This window comes from Bombus affinis, chromosome 16 (assembly GCF_024516045.1).
Source record: "Bombus affinis isolate iyBomAffi1 chromosome 16, iyBomAffi1.2, whole genome shotgun sequence".
NCBI classification, from domain to species: domain Eukaryota; kingdom Metazoa; phylum Arthropoda; class Insecta; order Hymenoptera; family Apidae; genus Bombus; species Bombus affinis.
The window spans coordinates 2,500,705-2,522,581 of record NC_066359.1 but is presented as its reverse complement, the minus strand read 5'-3'; the positions used below and the strand labels follow the sequence as shown (position 1 = coordinate 2,522,581).

General features: G+C 31.0%; 1 protein-coding gene across 1 annotated transcript; it reads left to right on the top strand.

The window, feature by feature from the left end:
- The first annotated feature begins 2,551 nt into the window (after positions 1-2,551).
- LOC126925572 (E3 ubiquitin-protein ligase AMFR-like) lies at positions 2,552-20,969 on the top strand. Its single transcript, XM_050741260.1, has 9 exons — positions 2,552-2,725; positions 2,870-2,972; positions 6,805-7,084; positions 14,123-14,380; positions 17,982-18,137; positions 18,303-18,625; positions 18,713-19,100; positions 19,472-19,722; positions 20,161-20,969. The coding sequence occupies exons 3-9, from the start codon at positions 6,833-6,835 to the stop codon at positions 20,330-20,332; spliced, it is 1,800 nt and encodes a 599-aa protein (XP_050597217.1). The 5' UTR covers positions 2,552-2,725; positions 2,870-2,972; positions 6,805-6,832; the 3' UTR covers positions 20,333-20,969.
- Positions 20,970-21,877: the final 908 nt, after the last annotated feature.

The following is a 21,877-nucleotide window of genomic DNA, read 5'->3' as shown; positions in this document are numbered from 1 at the left end:
ATTCTTCAATTCTATAGTTCCATTATTATTGTAGTTCCAGCTAATAATAAGGTAATTTAAGACATAATACATATATACTAATATAAATTGATCTTATTTTATAATAAACAATAGTAGCTGTATTACAAAAAATTATGCAGTTAATAACTTGCAGTTATCACAGGTAATTCCTTCAACGGTTTTTAGGAATTTTTGATAACAAATAAAATATGACTTTTGAAGATAATTCTTATCGCTATAATTAGTATTAAAAATAATACAAAACAATTCACATTTGAAAAACTTACAATTTATTATATTTCAATTTATTATAATTGAATTTAATACAATATTTCTTACTTAGTTTCATATTTCTCCGCTTACGTGTAATTCTTAAATACTTCAATTATATCTCTTTACGTAGCTTTGCTATTTATGCAGTGCCCTATCTTCGACGATTCTAACACGACCGATAGAAAAAATCGTGCAAAAAATAACGAGTCGTCTACCTTGAATAAATAAATGAATATCTACGTTCTTGCTAATTTTCATAACGAGCACGACAAAATTATTGGAAACTTGATCGTTTCAGAATAACAATTTTCTTTCATGTCTTATGTCCTATAAAACGGAAGAATATATGTATTAAAATATTTAAAGAATGTACATATGTTATTAAATAAAGTAAATTGATGAAAAATGTAATTTAGTTTAAAAGTTCCAATATTCTCTAATATATCATGACCCGTAATAGTTAACCTTGCAAATCGCTTTATTCTGTAATAAATGACACTAATAACTACGCCATGAATCAAGTTTTCGTGTTTTAAAATTCTGTTCTAAAATTATTTTCATATAATGAATATCAGGATTACACCACATGTCCTTAGAAAGGTATTAGCCATTAAAAGCAGTTTATGTCATAGATTAAATTTTCTAACGTCACTCAAATAAACACGATAATTCACTCTAATCATTGTGAAATGATTATCCGACAAAAAATTGTTTGCAATTAAAAACCTTCTAAAAATGTTATAACGCCTCCGTATTGTTTGCGATATCGATCTAAAATTCTATGATAAATACATAATGTAATATGTTGTGCACAATATATCATTTATATCAATAATTATATAGCAGGATGTACATATGTAATTTATATCTGTAGCAGAATAGATTAGTAATTAAATATTTTGTAAGCTTGGAACATTTCTAAAATGTTTATAACCTATTGCATATTTAGACTAGTAATCATATTATTAGATATAGTAACTAGTAACCAGGGACGAACTAGGACTTAAACTTTTAGCGGGAGATTACGAACATGACCCTCTATCTTTAGTTCATCTCTTAACTCTTCGATGGTCAATTCGCCCCTGATACTATCCATATATATACAATATCCAAAATAAAATATGGAACAAAAAGTATTAACATTTAGGTTTAATATTATTTACTTTAGCAAAACGTAATATTTTCAAGAAATATATTAATCATCATTTTTCCAAATATTACTTATCAACTATTACAAAATAAAAGATGAAAACGGATATCTCTAACAATTTTATTTATGATATTCTTTAATATTTTGTATTTACATTTGAACATATTTTGAAATTTTGCGGCTTCAAAACTGTTGATCACGGAACTCTTGAAACGCTCAACAGGTGGCGTATTTGTCCAGTCAAAGATGTAGTATCGATTATTGGTAATTACAGGGCAGTGAATTTTATCAACTAAGTTAAACTAAATTTCAGTATTATTTCAAATTAAATTTTTATTTATTTTAGTTAAATTTAATGTTATATACCAATTCCAAATCAAAACTTCTAAATACAAAAGCTTTGTTACTTAAAAGATATTATTATAATTAATTAAATTGTAATGTAAATTAAATAAATATTATCATTAATTTACATTGCATCCAAATTATATGAAAATAATGTGATATAATAAGTGATTGCGCAACTCATAATATTAATCCCAGTAATTATTTTTAACCTTACATTTTTAAATTTTTGGAATCAATAACATATTTCTGCTTTCTTTCTTAAACTCCGTATATTTTATGCAATATTTTTAATATTACTGTTTTACGTACAGTGTATGTTACAGCGTTAGTTCCAAGAATAAAAGAAATCATTAGTAAGCAAAAAATAATATTAAGTTAAAATGCAACCAAAATGCGATATTGATTATACATTTCATCCGCAGTCATTGTACTCGCACATTGTTGTTTTCAATAACTGAAAAATTAAATGTTAATATTGTAAACACATTAGAGGATCGAGAACAGACACATTCAAGCATATTTAACAATATAGGAAATGCAATGTTTAATTCTACATTCAAAATTTTACTCTGTATTTTGTAATAACAAATCAAAGGTATCAATTATACTTGATAATTTATAAAAATACTTTACTATGTTCCTACTAAAAAATCACGAATTATAACTCAAAGAAAGGATTCACATTTTCGCGCGCAATATTGCTAAGGTCGGCCAAGTGGTGAACCTAACCTAGTCAACCCCCACTTTTTGTTACTTATATCAATCGATACTTCTTTATCGACTGTGTAGTCAGTAAGTCTCCTCAGCGGTCTCGAGCACTGCAGTTGTCGTGACACATTGTGTCGTATTGTGTCGCAATAATATCTTCAAGCTGCTCCTAAAGAAACGAGAGTGAAACAAGCGGTTCGCCAGCACGAGATACGTTCAAACAGAACTAATTCGTGGACTTCTCTCGTACGTATACCATGTAAAATCATGATGAGCCGCGTGTGCTGTTAACTGGTGGATGATTTCAACTGAGAAAGTCTTACTTTCAGTAGCCTTCCGGTTTCTCTTTTCTTCGCGGTATTCTTACCTTTATTTTCCTCACAAATTCAGTGTAGATATGCGTTAAGTGTCGACACGAGTCTTCATTTTCGGAAGTACCCTCTTTCATTTCGGTGATGGATTAAGGACAACGTGGTTCAATCATCAATCTCAGGTGAGTCCACTTATTCTGTATTGATAGAGCGTCTTTTTATAGGAACATGATATCGAGTATGGTTCATTGTATTTAATCTGCTACTTAATATTTTATAATGAATTATTTACTTACTTATTAGTTGCTTTAACCTAGATATGATTTATGTTTATATGGCAAATGCAGTATGCTTACACATAGTTTGAATAGAGCAAAATTTTGAACTTATAATATACATATAATAATATATCCATTTATTGGCATTGTATCCCGATTACTTAGTTTATAATACATATAATTGGAAAAATAGAACCATTGAGATGGATAACTGATGTAAGGATACTAATCATTAGGAGGAAAAGAAAGCAGAGCAAAAGGTTGAATGGCGAAGTACTTAATATTCCATAAATTTAAGTATACAAATTATTAAAACCTAGTTGAATATATGTTTCTTTAAAATTGCCGGGAATAAGCGCTTCTCATCGATTAAAATGGTGAATGCAAGAATACACGAAATTGGAAAGTATTAAGCACAAGAATTAATAAAAAAAAAGATAAATATGAATTATATAGAATTAAAACAACTAAAAGGATTAGATAATAAAAAATTAATAAACAAAAATGATAAAATTAAAAAATTTCATTAATTGAAAAATTGTGGTTAAAAATTTCTATTCAATTTAATACTCAGTTAAATTAATGAATGAATAAGTATGAATGAACAAGGAAATAGAAATATTATTAAATTCTGAATAAATATTGGTACAGCGAATCCAAAGTTGATCCAAGTTAAGTTTATAAACAAGAAGTCGACTATGTAAATAAATATATGTTTTCTCGTATGAATCAATCAGGTGATATATGGATAACCAGAAAATCATTATCTCTAATTAACAAAATATTAAACACATTGTAAAATAATTAACACAATTCATGTGGGTTAACATTTTTCTATTGATAACGTGGTTGTGAAATTTCAAGGATACTTTAGTTTCTCTTTTAGATTTAACGTTCTCTAGACAACGAATTTATCGAGCAGGATATTGTTCACGATATAAAGATATGTACATACGAGTATATCCAATAAGTTTTTATGGAACAAAGTTTAAACACATATCACATATAACTTCTTAACATGAGAAGGTTTTCTGCTTATCTTATCTCGTGCAAACAATAATTAATACATTTATATACTTCTAGTGTATAAACAAGAAAGAAAAGTATTAATGATTAATAAATATATTCAGTAAACACTTAAGGCGTAATCTCTCTATTTAAAAGGAAATTTAAGTCAACATTATTTTTGTTAGGAATTATAACTACTTTAATAATGAAAATTTTAACATTCAACTGTAATAATTCAATAATATGAGTAAATACATAATAACAATTCAAAAATAAATATACTATTAAACGTAAATATCAAATATACATATATAATAATGGCAAAAACATAAAACATGGCTTTACCCTTAAAAAATACTTTACCCGATTAAAAAATAATTCAAATTTTAATATAGAAGTATTTCATTCTAACGACGAACGAATTCTATAGTCTATAAAATATGGAATTCAACGATAAATTGCCACATTTACGAAGCAAGAATATATTTGAAAACACAGTTTCATTGTCCGATTAAAAAACATACGAAACATCGCGCCGCACTTATTTGTTTCCCGTTAAACTTTTAATCATCGAGAGCACGATAATACGTGTCGAGAGTCATTCATTAATAAAAATATTCGTGATTTCTAACGAGAGTCTGTAAATTATCCGCGAGATGCCCCGCGGACGACCTTCCATTTATCATCATCGTTAAGTTGATACACATGCAACTTCTCAAATTTTTATGCAATCTTCTTAAATGCGTATTTGAGTGCATGTGGTTTGTATTTCATGCGTTACATCATTGGAAATTCGGTTGATAACAAAGTATACTACATTACTGTCTCTAAATTCGGAGGTTAACCATTTATAAAGGCGCGCACACATTGTAATGTTCGCGCATCGCCACTATCCATCGACCGGCACGTAGCAATTTTGAACATGAGACAACACGGTAATAACAGTGAAAATACGGAGTATTATTTTCATAGAGGAAACAAAGGTAAAAATTACTGCATTACAGAGATCGCTTAACCCGTTTAAATATACATAGCTTCCACTTGTATAACAACTTTCGAAGATCATAAAGGAACGAACTGTTCCTCACTTTAAGTGAGTCATCCCTCGACTGCAACTGACGGATTATATAATGAAGAAGTGTATAGCAACATGTGCGACAACCACGTAACTGTACAGAGTAGTAACTATGGCATAATCGACGATAGTATGATTCTACGTGAAAAAAACAGCTAGAAAATATAGAATAAAATTTATTCATATGGCGCTTCGTTTTTGAAAAAATCGAGTTTGAAAGTTTGTCAAGTAAAGTTTATTTAGATATTAATGTATTAAATGCTCCTTTTTTCCTATGAAAGTAGAATATGAGGTTTGTTCGGCTAAAATTAGCTCGGTTGAAACAGTGCATCGCCTCAGATTGAGAGAGCAATGATCGCTTTCGCGCTTTTTTCCTGCTACGCGTCCCGGCTAGAAAGGCACTCGCTGCCTCTTGCAGACACGTCACGTATCCTCTCGCCTGTACTTAATGCTCGCGTATTAGGTAAATTTGTGTAGAAATATATTAACATCGAATAAGATAAAATACCAACAAAACTAATATTATTATATTTATATTTATCATTTAAACGAACGATTTCTTTTGTCTTTTACGTGACCTCCTTCAATAACATGCAACTTAGGAAAATGTCATACGTCATATAGAGACTTGAAATAAGTATGCACATCCATAATCGGCGCAATGAATCAGTAGAGTGAATCACCAATCGTTACTCAGAAATGAAACCAGAAAGAAGAATATGTAATTGTTCGAATTAAATAACCTCGCATCAATAGCTTTCGTATTAAATTAAAGTAACCATTCGCTGTTACAATATAAATATAACGATTTTAACATTTACCAAACCCGGTCAAATAAGCGGTATAAAAATTTAATTTAAAATTATACATTCATTGTAATTTCTTTTATTCGTCTAACTTTGATGTAAATTCTTATATTAACAGAAATTGAGAAATTGATTGGTCATATAATATAAGAATTTGCATAAAGTTAAATGAACAAAAGAAGTAACAACGAATATACAATTTTAAGCGAAATTTTAAAATCGGTCATTTGGTCAGGTAAGGTTAGTCGAGTTTTTATGTCTTTATGATTTTGCAAGAGCTCCACATTAAAATGTTAAATTGATGTAATACACGTAATGTACATATTAATATACGGTGTCCGCAAGAGTAAATTACGAGTTTGTATATATTACCTTAAATTGCAGTTAACATTATTGGATCTGATCGCTTTTTTTTTTTTTTTTTTTTTTTTTTTGCATATAGTTCACAGGATAATCATTTAACCAATTAGCTGTTGCCGACGTCTTGGAAATGGTTCTCTTTTTTTTATTTAATTTATACTTTACAATTTATGCAGCTGTACATTTGATAAATTTTTCTAACTCTTGGAAATGTGTGTACCTAAAATGTATATGCGATGACGAGTATACTCGTGAAAAACAATTAACTAGTTAACATATTGACATCATATTTTAATTTTATTTTAGTGTATAATTATTTTCGATCTAGCTTTTTCCCCAATTAATTCGCTGCGTGTAAGAAATCTCCATTAACGATATACATATATATAATAATATTTAGTAATAACAATCTTTTTCGATATAACTTCAGATCAATTAATTATGACAAAATCAAATATACGAATATAGGTCTTAAATGTGTTCGTAGGAAGCAGTAAATCGCAAGAACTGCTAAGATGCCGATAGAATTCTTGGACCGGCTTCCAATGCCAAATCTCCGGCTGTATACGGCAATAAGCTTCGGCGTGTTATCCTGCTCGATATACTATGCCGTTCAAATCATCAAAGACCCGGCATGGAAGATCACTCACACTTACGTGGACTCCGAAAATGACTCGGCCAACAACATCGACTTCGATCCGAGGGATTCCGCGATGTATATGAAGGAGTTGCTCGAGTGCATGCTCGACGAGCCTATCTGCATCTGGGTAAGTGGTACACGACGATTCATTCGCACGAATTTGGTTTTCAGTCTGATGTCCTGAAACACCGAGATTCCGTTTGCTCTTATGAAAATGTAGGATATTCCTGACAGAAGTGGACGTCATTATTATCATAGTTTTAATATTAGAACTACCAGTCGAAATGACTGGTCTTGGGCTTTTTGTTTTTGCTGATGATTTTATCCCTTATTTTCACGTTATCCGAATAAAAATTTGCCCAACTCTAACTGTATTGATCGACGTACTGTGAATTTTTATGCATTTTTAAGCGTAGAATCCGATATGAACTACCCTTTGTAATTATCAAGACATTTGTCAAAATTAAGTAACAAAAGATGAAAAAAATATGTATGTACTAGTCATATATGTATATTTCTCTTGTAATCTTAACTTATGAACTGGTGTGTATTTAGATATTTGCGTTTCGACGTGTTAAAAAAATAACTATTTACTATAAAATAATATCCAGTCGTGTTCACCTATATAATTATTTGCCTGTATTTGATAACACGGAACTCGCTAAGTCACGATAAGGTAAAATAATTTTATACGTTCGGACTGTGTAATATTCACGTATTTACGTGCAAAACTTTCACGCTATCGTAATTAGAACATGAACGTGAGAAATGAAAGATAAGGCTCTTATCCGGAAGTATTCTTGAGTTCAGGCTACGCTTTACCAATGTTCTTATTACGAACAAGAGCTCTTAAATTGCGTCTTAGAAAATAATCAAGACAAATATTCACATAAAAATTCAACAAGTGATTCAAAATCATTTTTACTACATCAGGAAAAGAATAATTCTACCATTAAACATGTTCTAAGAAGTTAACGACAAATTTAAGATAACATCAAATACTTCTCTATCATTTTTGCATAGTGCATAAAGAATATTTAAAAAAAAAAGGAAACAAAAAAGAATAGTTTCTTTCCTATATATTAATTGTATTCATTTAATATACGGAATGACTCAGCCTCTTCCGGCCAAACATTGTCGGTACATTTTATAACGTACGTTCATAAGTCAAGATAAGAAAAAGATGTTATATAAATGTATGTCATTGGAAATGTTGTTCAATACACAAATACATGTAACATACAAAACTATGTTAAATACATAACAAAGAAAGAAAAGATACACGAAATGACCGGTACATAAGTAAAAATAGAATGGATAGACTAAGAATATCTATGTCTAAGATTATAAATAATAATGTAGAAATAATCACGGTATTATTTCTACAATTCTAAGTAGAATTCCGTTTCAAAATTCCGTTTTACCATTCCTATCGATGGAAGCTTAGAAAAAAATTGATTCTACGTTCCTTTCTAGACTGTACCTATATCGCCAGAAAAAATTGAAACACCCTGTATATTTCAGATTTTCTCCTTCCACAAATATTAAGAACATACCGGAATTTCTTCCAAAATTAATATTAATTTTTATTTAGATGGAGACATGGTTACATTTAGTTTAGCCTTTTCAATCCGAATCACTGACTTAATACATAGAACGTTAAGGTTACATATGACGTACAAACCTGTAGTACAGGTTAAAAACATTAAGTTATCCCAAAAGTTTCTTTCGTTTTTATAAGGAAATAATAGACGCACAACATTTTTTGTTTTATATTTTCTTCTATCGCTACAAAATGATCGTAGCGATCATAATTAAAAGATTAAAAAATAAAAATCATACATAATTCAGTGAAATAATATAAAAGAAAAAATGCGCGTCTGTTATTTACTTATAAAACGAAAAAAACTTTTCGGACAATCTAATACACTTAAAGAAGAAGAAACGAAGGAGAAATGTTTTTTACTTTATATAGCCATTTTTAATCATTTTATTTCTATGAAAGTAATCAAGCAGTGCGTCCATTTTAGAAGCCAATAACATCCGGTGAATATGTATACGCGCATTGAACGAAATGTAGCAGAACACGTGGCCAATGAGTACGTGTCTCCTCAGGGGCAATTTATATCGACTATTCCATAACTAGCGAACTTTCTCCTTTCTCCTGGTGTTACTGCCATGATAAATGCGTCGTTTCTGAGTAAGTAAACGATCTGTCTCACCACAGGCATACAACTAGTCCCGTTTTCAGTTTCTCGAAACGTATCCTTTCTCGCTCTCTATCACACAGGAGTCAGGTTACGAAAGTATTCTATCGCACGTATACGCTACTATATAAGTTTTCTAACGAAAAGTAAAGTAGAACAGACGAATTCTGGGACAATAATCATGGAATTATTCTATAGATTTATAATAAATTTATAATTAGCATATAAAGTATAACTTGATTGGTTTACTTACTTATTTCAGTGATAGTCTAATAAAATGTATACCTTCGAAAAAATTCGCCTAACACGACATAAATTGAGTTTGTCAATCTGAAGATGCAAGGAGAACCAATAACCCTTGAACACTCAACAAGCAATATCGACTTCTAATAATATATCTTGACACAGTTTTTTTAATGATACTTAAGGCACGGAGAAAAGTTCGGGGATGTACTTTAAATTCTAAAAAGTAACAATAAAAGAAGTTTAAGGAGTTCTAAATTCTTTATCGTACTCTGTATAACGATATTCTTTTGACAAATTTTTCATTTATTTTTTAACGAGACAGATAATTAATTTTTCCGATAAAAAGTTCGACTAAAATGTTTTCAATAATTCTAATAACCGATACTGCGATATTATTTTCTTCCAAAATTAGAAAAAGGATTAGAAAAACAAGAATGGAAAGTACGATCACGTCTACTACAACGTTAAAAAATTTGATGTTTCTGTTGTAAGGTTCCGATTTACAAAGGAACGAGGAATTTTTTAGGTGTCATTAACCTTTCGAATACTTTATTAAACACTCGTTTCTCGTTCGTCGATGTGGGTAAAAGTTACGAGCGTACACAATTATTCTATCATCTATGACTTCGTATACTTAACATAAGATATGTAACTATGCTTACATATTTTCGCAAATGAAGTCGCAGCCATCGTCTTACGCGCATGGTAACGCTGTGCAAGAAGTAACTCCGTGTAATTCCACCTGTTTTTATGTTATTATACTAGAAAACGTGTGCTTTAAGAAAAACACGTTTTATTTTTAAAATATGGCTTACATTAACTCTCAGTGAGTAAATTGGGTCGTTTGCATCTGTATATAATTTGTTTACTGTTCCAAGCTTCCAAAAAGAAAATAATTCTTTTTATAATACGTACGAATAGCTTTTCTTTTACAAATTTTTGGACGAATGTAAAATTCTATGTACTTAATGATTTTTAGTGATTTTAACCATTCGTCGTATCTTAAGAGGAATAAATCGCAATTTACCACGCATTTATAAATAATCTTATGTATATTCCAATAGTTTTTTCGCCCGGAAATATTGCAAATCAATGCAAAATGTACAATTAATGTTATTCCCTAAAGACTCAAGGAAGCAAATAATTAGAAAAAAAAGTGCGTCCACGCGATGACTGGACATAAACGATATTGAGATCTGCAAGGATAACCAGGATTAATGTCAGGATTAAAAAATCATGCTGACTTTTCTTTTCGTTTTTCTTCTGTTTTTTTGTTTGACGTTAATATATGAGAAACGCAGAATAAAACGCATCCGCAGGTAGAAAAATGTCAGCATAATAATTGTAGTTCATGCAAAACGGACAAAACTGGACGTTTGAATTTGACGAATCAATATTACCGTACAGTAGAGTGTAATATAATAGAGTGGATAAGAGGGGAGGTAGATATATAAGAAGCGAAATAGGTATAAGAAATGTAAAACCGAAAGTTCGTCCAAAGCCGAAAGTCACGAACTAAGCAATAATAAATAAATAAATAAATAATATTACCATACAGTACACATGGCCTTTACATGCATAGAATAACCAATTTCGGCTTATAAATTAGTATGTAAATCTAACTCGGACGGATGCTTACCAAATACAATTGTAATAAATTAAAGATGAATGAAATTTTATAGCGAATCAGATATATTCTTATTATTAGATCGGTATATATGAAATTTTGTTTCTTTGAAGTTTGAATCTACTTCAATGTTGTTTCCACTTTAGCGATTTTTAATGTTTCAGAAAAATGTAATTCTAATCCTTTATTCGACAAAATAATACAACTAATTCTCGATATTAAAAGTATAATAAATTTCCCTACAATGTCAAATCTATGTGAAACCATTCTGCGATCTTAATTCTCTATAAAATAATCCTTTCAGACTAATAAATTGTTCCACATTCTCGAATCAAATTTAAAGATTGAAATAACCGATGCTTCAGTTGAAACTAAAATTATCTGTCCTTTCAAGTCGGTTTGGCAAACAGCAACGTTGTTGGTATACGACTTGTATCAGACGTTGCTTCTTACTTCCTACCTTCTTTGCCAAAGAGAAAGAATTCTCCTGATACAATTAAGGCTATCAAGGATATAAATAAACAAAGTGAAAACGAAAAGTGTTTAAATCTGCGATTGTAAAAAAATTTCAGTAAATATTTACGGTAGAGTCGACATCATTGATTGGTAGGATCTGAAAAAATGTCAAGGTCAATGTCCCGAACGATTTCATGTACATATGTATGTATACAAGCGACGTTCAGCTTTGGTTTCGAAGGCCTACGTGAAAGTATTTTTAATGCTACCTTCATCGTACATTTTTAAAATTTTGGTTAGGTCAAGATAGATTAGATTTTTTTTAAGGTACCTCTTAGAGCGAGAGAAAGAGATTTTTTAAGCAATAGAAAAGCCAAAGAACGCAGTAAATTTTCCAAAAATATTTATTCCGTATTTGCTTCAAGTTTCATTATGCAGCCTTCTCTAACATCTCCAATTTTTGTTCTTTTTCTTCAGTTTTAAGAATCTTTCCCTGTGCTTTTTCGTAACCTTGGAAGTTACACGTGTGACAGTCACATGTGAACCAACTGTAAATGAATTTCTTTCTAATTTATCTTCCCTGGTAAAGACGCAGAAACGTTTCATAGCAGTTTAGAAATTATCCACTCTTCTTGGTTACTTTCCTGTCATATACACAGTTTTTCTTTAGTTATTTATTTAATTTGTACTTTGCAATTTGTCCAGCTGCACGTTCGATAAATTTTTTCTAACTTTACTGTTAAATAACATGTGGATAGCTACCCTCGCCAGGATACTATTTTCGGGTTTGTCTATTTTATTTCTTTAGTGAAGTCAGAGGGGCGTTTTCTTTTTAGTCTTTTCCATTCACAGTGACTGTAAAAAGTATTGGCACGATTCCAGTCAAATTTATAAGTACTTACATGTTGAACTTAATCCCATTATTAATTATTAGACCGCAGATCTTTATGCAGATTAATATTTTTGAAACAATAATTGAAGAACTGGTTCCTCCAAGATTGTTTTATCTACCGTATTTTACAGAAAGTACTATAATCTGGATATTTGATATATTTTTTTCATATCATGTTTGTTACAACGCAACAATAACATTCTAAAGCCATCAAGTCTTTAGAAATAGTTTAAACGATATGGAAGTTTTTTGAATTAGCGTATTTTTCCTTTTCTTAAAGTTAACGCGGTTTATCATTAATCACTTTTATCACGCGTTTATCATTAATCGAACACTCGAGCGTCTCACGTGGTCACCTCAAGGACTATTGCTACCCTGATGTGACCGATACGTAGATGTTGGAGCTGGGTATCGCGCTGGATGGTACCCCGCTGGAGGTAGCCACCAACATGCTAATTTAACTGTTAAAAAATTCCACCAAATGTCCAAATTGGACAAATTGTGAATTTCAATAAAAAAAAAAAAATGTTGGAGTTTCTCCTTCTTTGTAACGTGCACTCGCCAATTACTTCCTCCACCTCGAATAAACACCAAATCAGAAAATTCCAGTGTCCACGCCTAGTGACTTTCCTAACTCAAAACATCGTCCCTAATATCATCAATCCGCAGTAGAGGACTTCCTCAAGTAAATACGAATTTTTTCTACGAATCTACGCCCCTATCCTGTTTCTCTTTCCGAACTGTCTATCGTATTATATTGCATTTTGAGGCAATCGAGTAAAAGTGTTGAAGTAATTCTCGTTTCTAGGAAAACTCTACATCTTCTTTATTGTTTAGTTTTCCTAGTCTAACAGTAAAACAATTTGAAGGGTTTCTCAGCCTCATAGCATTTTTAGCAACATGCCTTGCACAAATGATGCAGCAGTTTTCGTAATTATAGAAATACCCATAGCCCGACGGCTTCGAAGCTCTGTTCTAATCTAACGCTGCCAGTGTCACGTAAAATAAAAAAGGAGAAGTTCCGATGAAGAGAAAAATAAAATTTAAAAAAAATAAAAAAAGAGAATTTATTTTTGAACACTTGGTTTATACCGATTACGATTTATTTCTGAGTTTCAACCGTGACTTCCCAAGCTGAAGCTCTTACAATTTCACTTTCGGTGGCATCTGTTTCTTTTTTGCTTTGTCACCCCTCAATATCCTCACTATCCACGCGTTTGTTAGGCGTCCGTGACCGTTGCCACGCACGTTCTTCTCGAACATTCGCCGGAAGGACCGTTGGGATATTGATGGTTCATTAGGCACTTCGCTTCGCCGAAATATATTGTTGCCGAGTGCCACCACATCTTTGTCTCTTGATTTAATTTACACTGTACTTATGCTTGTACCTATTCTTACATTTATACTTAAATATATTTTTTATTAAAATATATTTTTATTATATATTTTTTATATTATTATATTATTTTAAAATATATTTTTATTACACATTCATCCACGCGTTCCTCTATCAGATAATCTCGACAAAATGTTCGCGTGAACTTGATCCCTCGCACTGCAACGATATACGTTTTGTATAATTTTGAATTTTTTAATCTCCCATAAATGCATAACAATCCGCAGTTTGCTAATTACGATATTCTAATATTTTAATTATAATTTTAATATCGATGATATACCTATTTCTATTTTGGTAATCTTTACGCTTAAAATATTCTTTGTTGTTATTTTCTATAGACTTTAATCAACATGGCGTACTGCGTGCTAATTCTGCTGGGTAAAACAATTCAGAAGCTCGTATTCGCCGAGTTGCGAGTCTCGGAAAGACAACACCTAAAGGACAAGTTTTGGAACTTCGTGTTCTACAAATTTATCTTCGTATTCGGCGTGCTGAATGTGCAGTACATGGACGAGGTGCTACTGTGGTGGGCTTGGTTCACCGCGCTTGGCTTCCTAAGTCTCCTCAGTCAACTATGCAAGGATCGATTCGAATACGTAAGTGACATACTGTCTGCTGACAATTGCTGAGCTGACCCTGTCCGTGATCCAAATTTCATTAAACACTTCCCAGGATGCTCTAAATTTTTCTTAAAGCAGCAAATATTTTGAGTTCCTCTAAATCAATCCTTAGATATATTGTTATTAGGAAAAAATATTGATAAAATATTTGTTTTCAGTATATCTCTATTTAAAGTTTGAAGCTGAAGCTTAGAGCATATTAGGATTGTAAAAGAAATTAAATTATATAAATATTCCATTTATGATATTACTATTACTTATATTACTTATAGCATTGAAACTGTAATGAATTACGTTGAGATATGACTCTTATGATATTCTTATTTCGCAGGAAAATGTACAAAAAAATTTGCTTTGTCTAAAAAGTATTCCAAACTTTTGAACAAAAACTTATAACATAGGGGAAAAGATCATAATGTCATCAAAGAGATAATTCTGAGACTTGGCATTCCCATCAAACTCCAACTTTTAAAATTTTTTTCATTCGGAAGATCATGATAAAGCTATATCGTACAGTAAATGTCGTAGTAAACTCAGTGAGATTGCTGAATATATTAGCATATTTTAAACAGGAACGTGAATTCGGAACGCACGCGTCGTTAAAGTTGGCACGTGCCCCAAAACGACATCTTGTGAAATTTCTCAACAGATCTGTATTGTATTGTCTCTCTGGTAGGCACATATGCTACGTAATATCTTTCTGTCTATATCTTTCGTGTGTATTTCCACGATGAATCAATCTCGCTTGTTTATTTGGTTTAACTAGCGACGTGAGAAGTTACACGTTCGACGGGTGAAATAAATAGCCAGCAATGATCTTGAAATTATAGTAGCGCTTATCAGGCCAGTTATCGAAAGGAATATAAAGGAATAGGTGTATATATATATATATATATATATATATATATATATATATATATATATGTACTTCTAGAAAATCCTCAGTATCTTTCTTCCACGTTGAACGCACATGTAATAAAGTTACTTTATACGTTTATATACGTACGTATATATGTATGTATGTATTCTATTTTCTACTGAGGATGGGTTGCTATGTGCCCTTGGCATCACAGGCAACATCCCTTGAAGAAGTCGCTTCAGAGGTCATTGGCCCTTATATTACCCAACGAACTTTCCAGTCTTTTATTTCGTTCCATTTCCTGGGTACCCTGAGGCGTTCTTTTATACAGGGTATATATTAGTACAACCGGCCAGGGAATGATTCTACATTAAAAAGTAAGTTGAAAAGAAAGGATAAGATTTTTTCATTTAAGGCTCAGTTTCTGAGCACATCAAGTACAAAAATCTTTTCGGTACACATATACTCGATCAAGTCTCAATTCATAGTGAATTTCAATGACCGATTGTACTGCCATTTACTAGACACCCTATATAAGCATATATGTGTATATATATATATATATATATTCTGTTTATTTTTCGACTTTACAGCCGGGAAGAGGGACTTGGCTTACGTATTTCCAACTCTCACCAACTCCCATACTTTTTTTTAGAACACAGATCACATTATGCATGAATACTGCATTATTTATTGTCGTATAAAAAATCTAACCAGAAGAAAGTTGAACGAGCACATGGAATATTGGAAATAATTTTGTTTCAGTGACCTTCTTTTTTTAGGGAGATCTCAAGGTCACTAGTAATTTTTTTTTTTTTTTTTTTAAATCCTTTATTTATTTTATTTCTTTTTTAAATTTCATTCCATACCATTTCGATCGTTTAGTTTTGAGATATTAGCGTCTGTATGTATTAAAATCTTGCGTGATATCTCGATGCACACGGTATCTTAAATTACGCAGTATACCGATTCTTCACGTTTGTATGTAAACATAAATATGATCTCCAGTGACGAGCGATAAGACAGTAGATGATCGCTTAGTATCTCCTTAGTTCTATTGGGACTGTTGAATTTAACAGAATGCGTTACATACTACAGGAAGAAGTAGATATTGTACTGATGTATGGTGAAAGGCGTCAATCTTTACAAGAAAAGGCTTTACCAAAGAAACGTCAAGCTAAGCGATTATACACTGCCCTATCGCTTGCGATTGAAACTAATATTTATGCCTACATACGAACGTGAAAAATCACGGTATCGCGTAACCCGAGATACCACATAAAATTTGTATACATTTAGATGGGAATATTTTAAAACTAAACGATAGAAATGGTATGGTTCTATTGGTAGTTGAATTTATTTTTCACGTTCTACAAAAATGTCTAAAAATAAATATAGGATTATCAACAAAAAAATACTAGTGATCTTGAGACCTCGTAAAAAAAAGGATCATTAGGAAAAGCTATTTTCAATATTATACGTGCTCCTTGAAACAGTGCAACTTGTCTGAAAAGTTTTTCATGCAACGCAAATAACGCAGATATTTAAATGACCCCATTTAACTAATCTACACTGTATAATATATGGTCGCCCATTTATATTTTACATATTTTTTACTTCAGAAAAATGTTCAATAAAACAATGACAAGGTTGTAAATGTTATACAGCTACAGTAAATGATTTAAAAATCATTCTTCGTATTTTTGCCAAAATTCTGAAAATTTGTTCAGTAATAGTACTGAAAGATTAAAAAAAAAGAGATATCTTGGCGCGCAGAGTGGTCGGAATCTTTAGCATAAAAACAAAGAATCTTGGCTCCGTTATGCAATGAATTCGCGTGAATCCCGTTAGTATAATCGAATAGAGGTAACCAGGTTATACCTCTCCACAGCTAGAGGACATTCAATTTTCCTTGATCTGTCTCATGCGCGCCATTTTTTAATTCTTTAAAGCATGTTACTCCAATATTTACTTAGTTAAACTTTGATACGTAAATAAAGCTATTTCTCAGATTTATTAATGATATATTTTACTAATTAATAATCATAGTTAATAATAAGTACAATTCAGTAAGTTAAAGTTAAATCAATAAATTAGTATTCGACTGAAGATATTAGATATTTTTTATAATAATTTTGTTATAATTATCATTAGATTATAATGTATAATTTTTCTGTTTGCATTTAATCACATAATTGAACAAAAAGTACATGTTCTGTAACATTTTTTCAATGTACACGTTAATTTCCGCAAATCTCTTAATTTAAATAATATACGTCTGAAGTTAAATACAGTGGAGTTAGACGTATTTCAGTATATGGATTACATGGATTGTTCTATTTGAATCTATATAATCTTTAACTATAGAATAGTAATGCTTTAATCAAATTGTCTAGTTAAGCTACATAATATTCTGCATAAATATTGTCATTATATAAACAGTAAAATTTCATATTAGTCAAATATTTACATAAAAATAAGTTAATCATTCTAATGAATAATAAAAAAATATTTGCTTTTTTTAAACAAATCATTTTTACAAATTATTATCCATAACCTAATTTAATTGATAAGCATTATAAAAATAAGAATTAATGTTAATAATAATCTATTTTAATATAAGTTATAAATTTTATATTAATTATTATTAAAAAATTTATTATTTTACATACATAAATAATGAAAAACATTACAGAACTTTTAATTATTATTTTCTAGTTATCGTTTTCGCCTACAACGCCAGGTTGGAGTCATGCGAAACTTCTTGGACTTCTCGCGACTATTCTTGCGTTATCCTCCTTCATGTTACTCCTATGCACAGCTGCAGCGTTCTTCTTTGTTTCATTCAATACCTTTATCTTCACTGCAGCTGAGGTAATGTAAACTCTTGTGTGAAAGTAAACAATTCTTCATTTATCACAGTACTTGTGACAACTTCGAATACTTTAATTTTGTTTTAGTAACTTTCAGTCTTTTCCACTAACAAAATAGAAGTTGTTATAACCATATAATTCTAATAATGTATTTGCTTGTTAACAGTGCATTTTACTAGGTGTCAGAACAATTCATGTAATGGTGCGATACATAATTCATCTGTATGATACTCGAGGGGCTGGAACCTCTTCACAACGTTCTTGGGACAAAAGGGGTCCTCTAACTTACTATACAGATCTAACAGCAGAATTAATAGTACTAGCTGTAGATTTTCTTCACCATATCCACATGCTACTTTGGAGTAACATATTCCTAAGCATGGCATCCCTTGTAATCTGTATGCAACTTAGGTATCTTTTCTATGAGATACAACGCAAGATCACAAAGCACAGGAACTATCTTGCTGTATTAAATCATATGGAACAAAAGTAAGTACACATTTTTTATAATTGTAATCAGTAGACTATGGATTTTTATACAAAATTTTATACAAATTTATATATTTTTATTTCTAGCTATCCAATGGCAAGTCAGGAAGAGTTAGCAGAGAACTCAGACAACTGCGCCATTTGCTGGGAGAAAATGGAAACAGCTAGAAAGCTACCTTGTGCTCATCTTTTCCACAATTCCTGTTTACAGTCTTGGTTGGAACAGGATACTTCCTGCCCAACTTGTAGGCTTGCCTTAAACATGCAACCTAGCCACCTTGTAAACACACAAGAATTATCAACTGAACTACAAACGCCAGCTAGACGAAATGAGAATCATTTCTTTCATTTCGATGGCTCAAGATATGTGTCCTGGTTACCAAGCTTCTCCGTTGAAGTTTCCCACAATAGACTACGTGGGAATATTTCTACTATTACACATAACAACTCGCAAATGGATACTATGATTAGACAGGTGCGTTAATCGTACATTTTTAATTATTAGAAACTAATACATTATAGTTTTGGGAGAACTTCAATGGTTCAGTAGTAATTATTTTATTACAATCTAATGACAAATACATAGTAGAAAAAATACTGGAATTTCACTCACTGAACTCTGAATGGTACTTTATTACTGCTAATTGGTTCAAACTGGGTTCATTCTGTGTTCATTTATTCAAGGACTGCTACATATTGAACTTATTTAATATCAAATAATAATTTTAGATATAGTTTACTTTCATTTTATTCACACATTTCTATTAATCAAATGGAAAAAGAGATGTTTACTTGATTTCTGCGTCATTCGTTCTAATATTAATTTTGTATTATTTATTAAAACAGGTGCAGCAACTGTTTCCACAATTCCCCCGCAATCTAATCGTAGAAGACCTCAGAGGGACGAGATCAATCGAATGGACCGTTGCAAATATTCTGGATGGTGTTTTGATGTCTCCTCATCATATAATCGAAGAGCCGCAATTGGAATCCGTCCTTCAAATCCATACCAGTACCACAGAAACTAGTGTTTCTTTGAATACCTCTTCAATGCCGCTACCTTCAGATCCAAGATTTGATATTCCTCTTGCTGATAGGTATTTCCTTCATTTTCATAATTTATTTCAGACATATTTTAACCTTTTGCGTTTGAGGATTTTTTTCGTCAAGCGTAACAGCAAATCCAGAGAATTTAGCGTATATATGACGCGTGCCTTACAGGTAGCTTAAAATGATTTTATATACAAATCAACTCATAAAAACATTAGCATCTACAGAGAAATCTAGCATAACAGGGACTGTTGCCTCTCACTCGCCACTGGAGTTGCACCATAGAACGCTGTGGCGACTGAGAGTCGCCTCTCGAGCGCAAAGGGTTAAAACAAAATCCATAAAGAAAATGTAAGATATATTCAAAACAGATAATTTTATGTTCCAAATAATATTTTTAAATTTGTTAAATGTGTTTTATTTTCAAGTTATCCATTGTAATATAATTTGATTAATCTGAAAATATTCCTAATGAATAATTACAGCGGTGAAGAACCTTCCAGCCTAGGAGGACGGTTTTCCAAATCATCGTCCGAACGAGAACAAATCCTGCAGCGTCGCAAAGAACTGCTGAGACTCACTGCTAAGGAGAAATATCTCGAGAAGTGTCGAGAAAAGCATGAAGCTGACGAAAGTGTTTCTAATGCCACCTCTTAAAACAGGGAAAACAGAGAGATATATGCTGATAAAAAGTTCTTGATTTTTCGTGCTTCGTAGCAATTATCTTCTTCGAAGAAGAGTATAACGACTGATTTCCTTGAGTACACGTCCACCGACGTTCACTTACTTTTTCCTCGCCTTCTTTTTGTGTTTGCTTACATGCAGTTCTTATTTTCTTTTTTTTTTTTTTTGTGTGTAGACTATATTCTTTACTCTTTGGTTTGTTCCTAAGCATTTTTGAATGATCTTAATTATTATTGCTCCTACAATGAGAACAATTTTTTAGGCACCAGTTCTCTTTTTTTTATTCACTTTTCTTTCCTTTTTCCCATAGTCTTTGCACTCATAAATATTGTATTCGCTTTCTTTGATTTTTGTCATATTAAAATCCCGATCTTTAGGAATAGTTTCCTTGAAAATTCTAGACTCCTTACTTGAGAAGGACAGTTTCCTTAAGAATACGTTTTTTATTCTTAAGAAGAGGTAAGGACAATTAACTTAAAGTATTAATCATTTAATTCTTTAGCAATAATAAGAATTAACTTAAAAGTATTACTCGCTTAATTATTTTTAATTCTTTATTTATTAAAGTAATCATTAAGGAATGAAACTTTCCTGAGATCTTAATCTTTTATTTCGTATTTCTTCTTTTTTGTTAACCCATCAAAAATTTTTTCAAGAGCTTCTATGTTATACAGAAAAAAGAAAATCCTTATACATACATAAGAAATTTAATATCTTATAAACAAGTAATTCTTTTCATTGAATTTAATATTTTTTATCTTAAAAGAAAGTGCTGCTTATATTTTTTCATTTTTCTTAACCGTTTTAACGCTACGCAGCGCGATCGCACTGTTCACGTACTGTGGTGAACTTTATCGCCATGTTTGGTCACGATTGTCAATTCGCAACGCGCTCGGTTCCGAATGTAACTCATCGCGAGTCATATCAGAATTTCCTTTCGTAATTACTTTTTTCCAAATAATCGTAAACCACCTGCATAAATAAGTTATTTTTATTGAATTTACTTTTATTTACATATACTTCTGCATAGTATAAATATGTTGCCAACATTTTTGAAAATATAAAAAAACATAATATAATATTTTATTTATAATAGATATTAAACTAGATTACTAATGTTCATGTCATGTTTAAAAGTAAGTCTTTTATTTAGTTCACCCATTGCCCTTGTTTCTTTATATCTTTTTATGCTTTTACGATGATAAATGAAAAAAATAAACGATATATATTAAATCAAAACACAAAAGTGTAAACACATAAAGACATTAAAATTATATTCATGGTTTTACAGCATCATGACATTCATTATTTTTAAAACAGACATGTTTATAAAGACATAATGGATGAAGTCCTTTTTTGCACTGCACACAAATTAAATCCGATCGTTTTATACCGGTAGTGGTAGTATACCCGTCACCCATATCTAGGTGACGCGGCGACGAACGTGTTAATTAAAAAGAAAACTAATGTATAAATTACCGCTTGAATTTGAAAACCAAATCCTGTATTATCCAATGT

Bases quoted from the DNA above. Each gene is read 5' to 3' on its own strand.
- LOC126925572 (XM_050741260.1), top strand. From the start codon at position 6,833: ATGCCGATAGAATTCTTGGACCGGCTTCCAATGCCAAATCTCCGGCTG. The intron at 7,085-14,122 runs GTAAGTGGTACA...TATTTTCTATAG, and splicing joins ACGAGCCTATCTGCATCTGG to ACTTTAATCAACATGGCGTA. The intron at 19,723-20,160 runs GTATTTCCTTCA...GAATAATTACAG, and splicing joins GATATTCCTCTTGCTGATAG to CGGTGAAGAACCTTCCAGCC.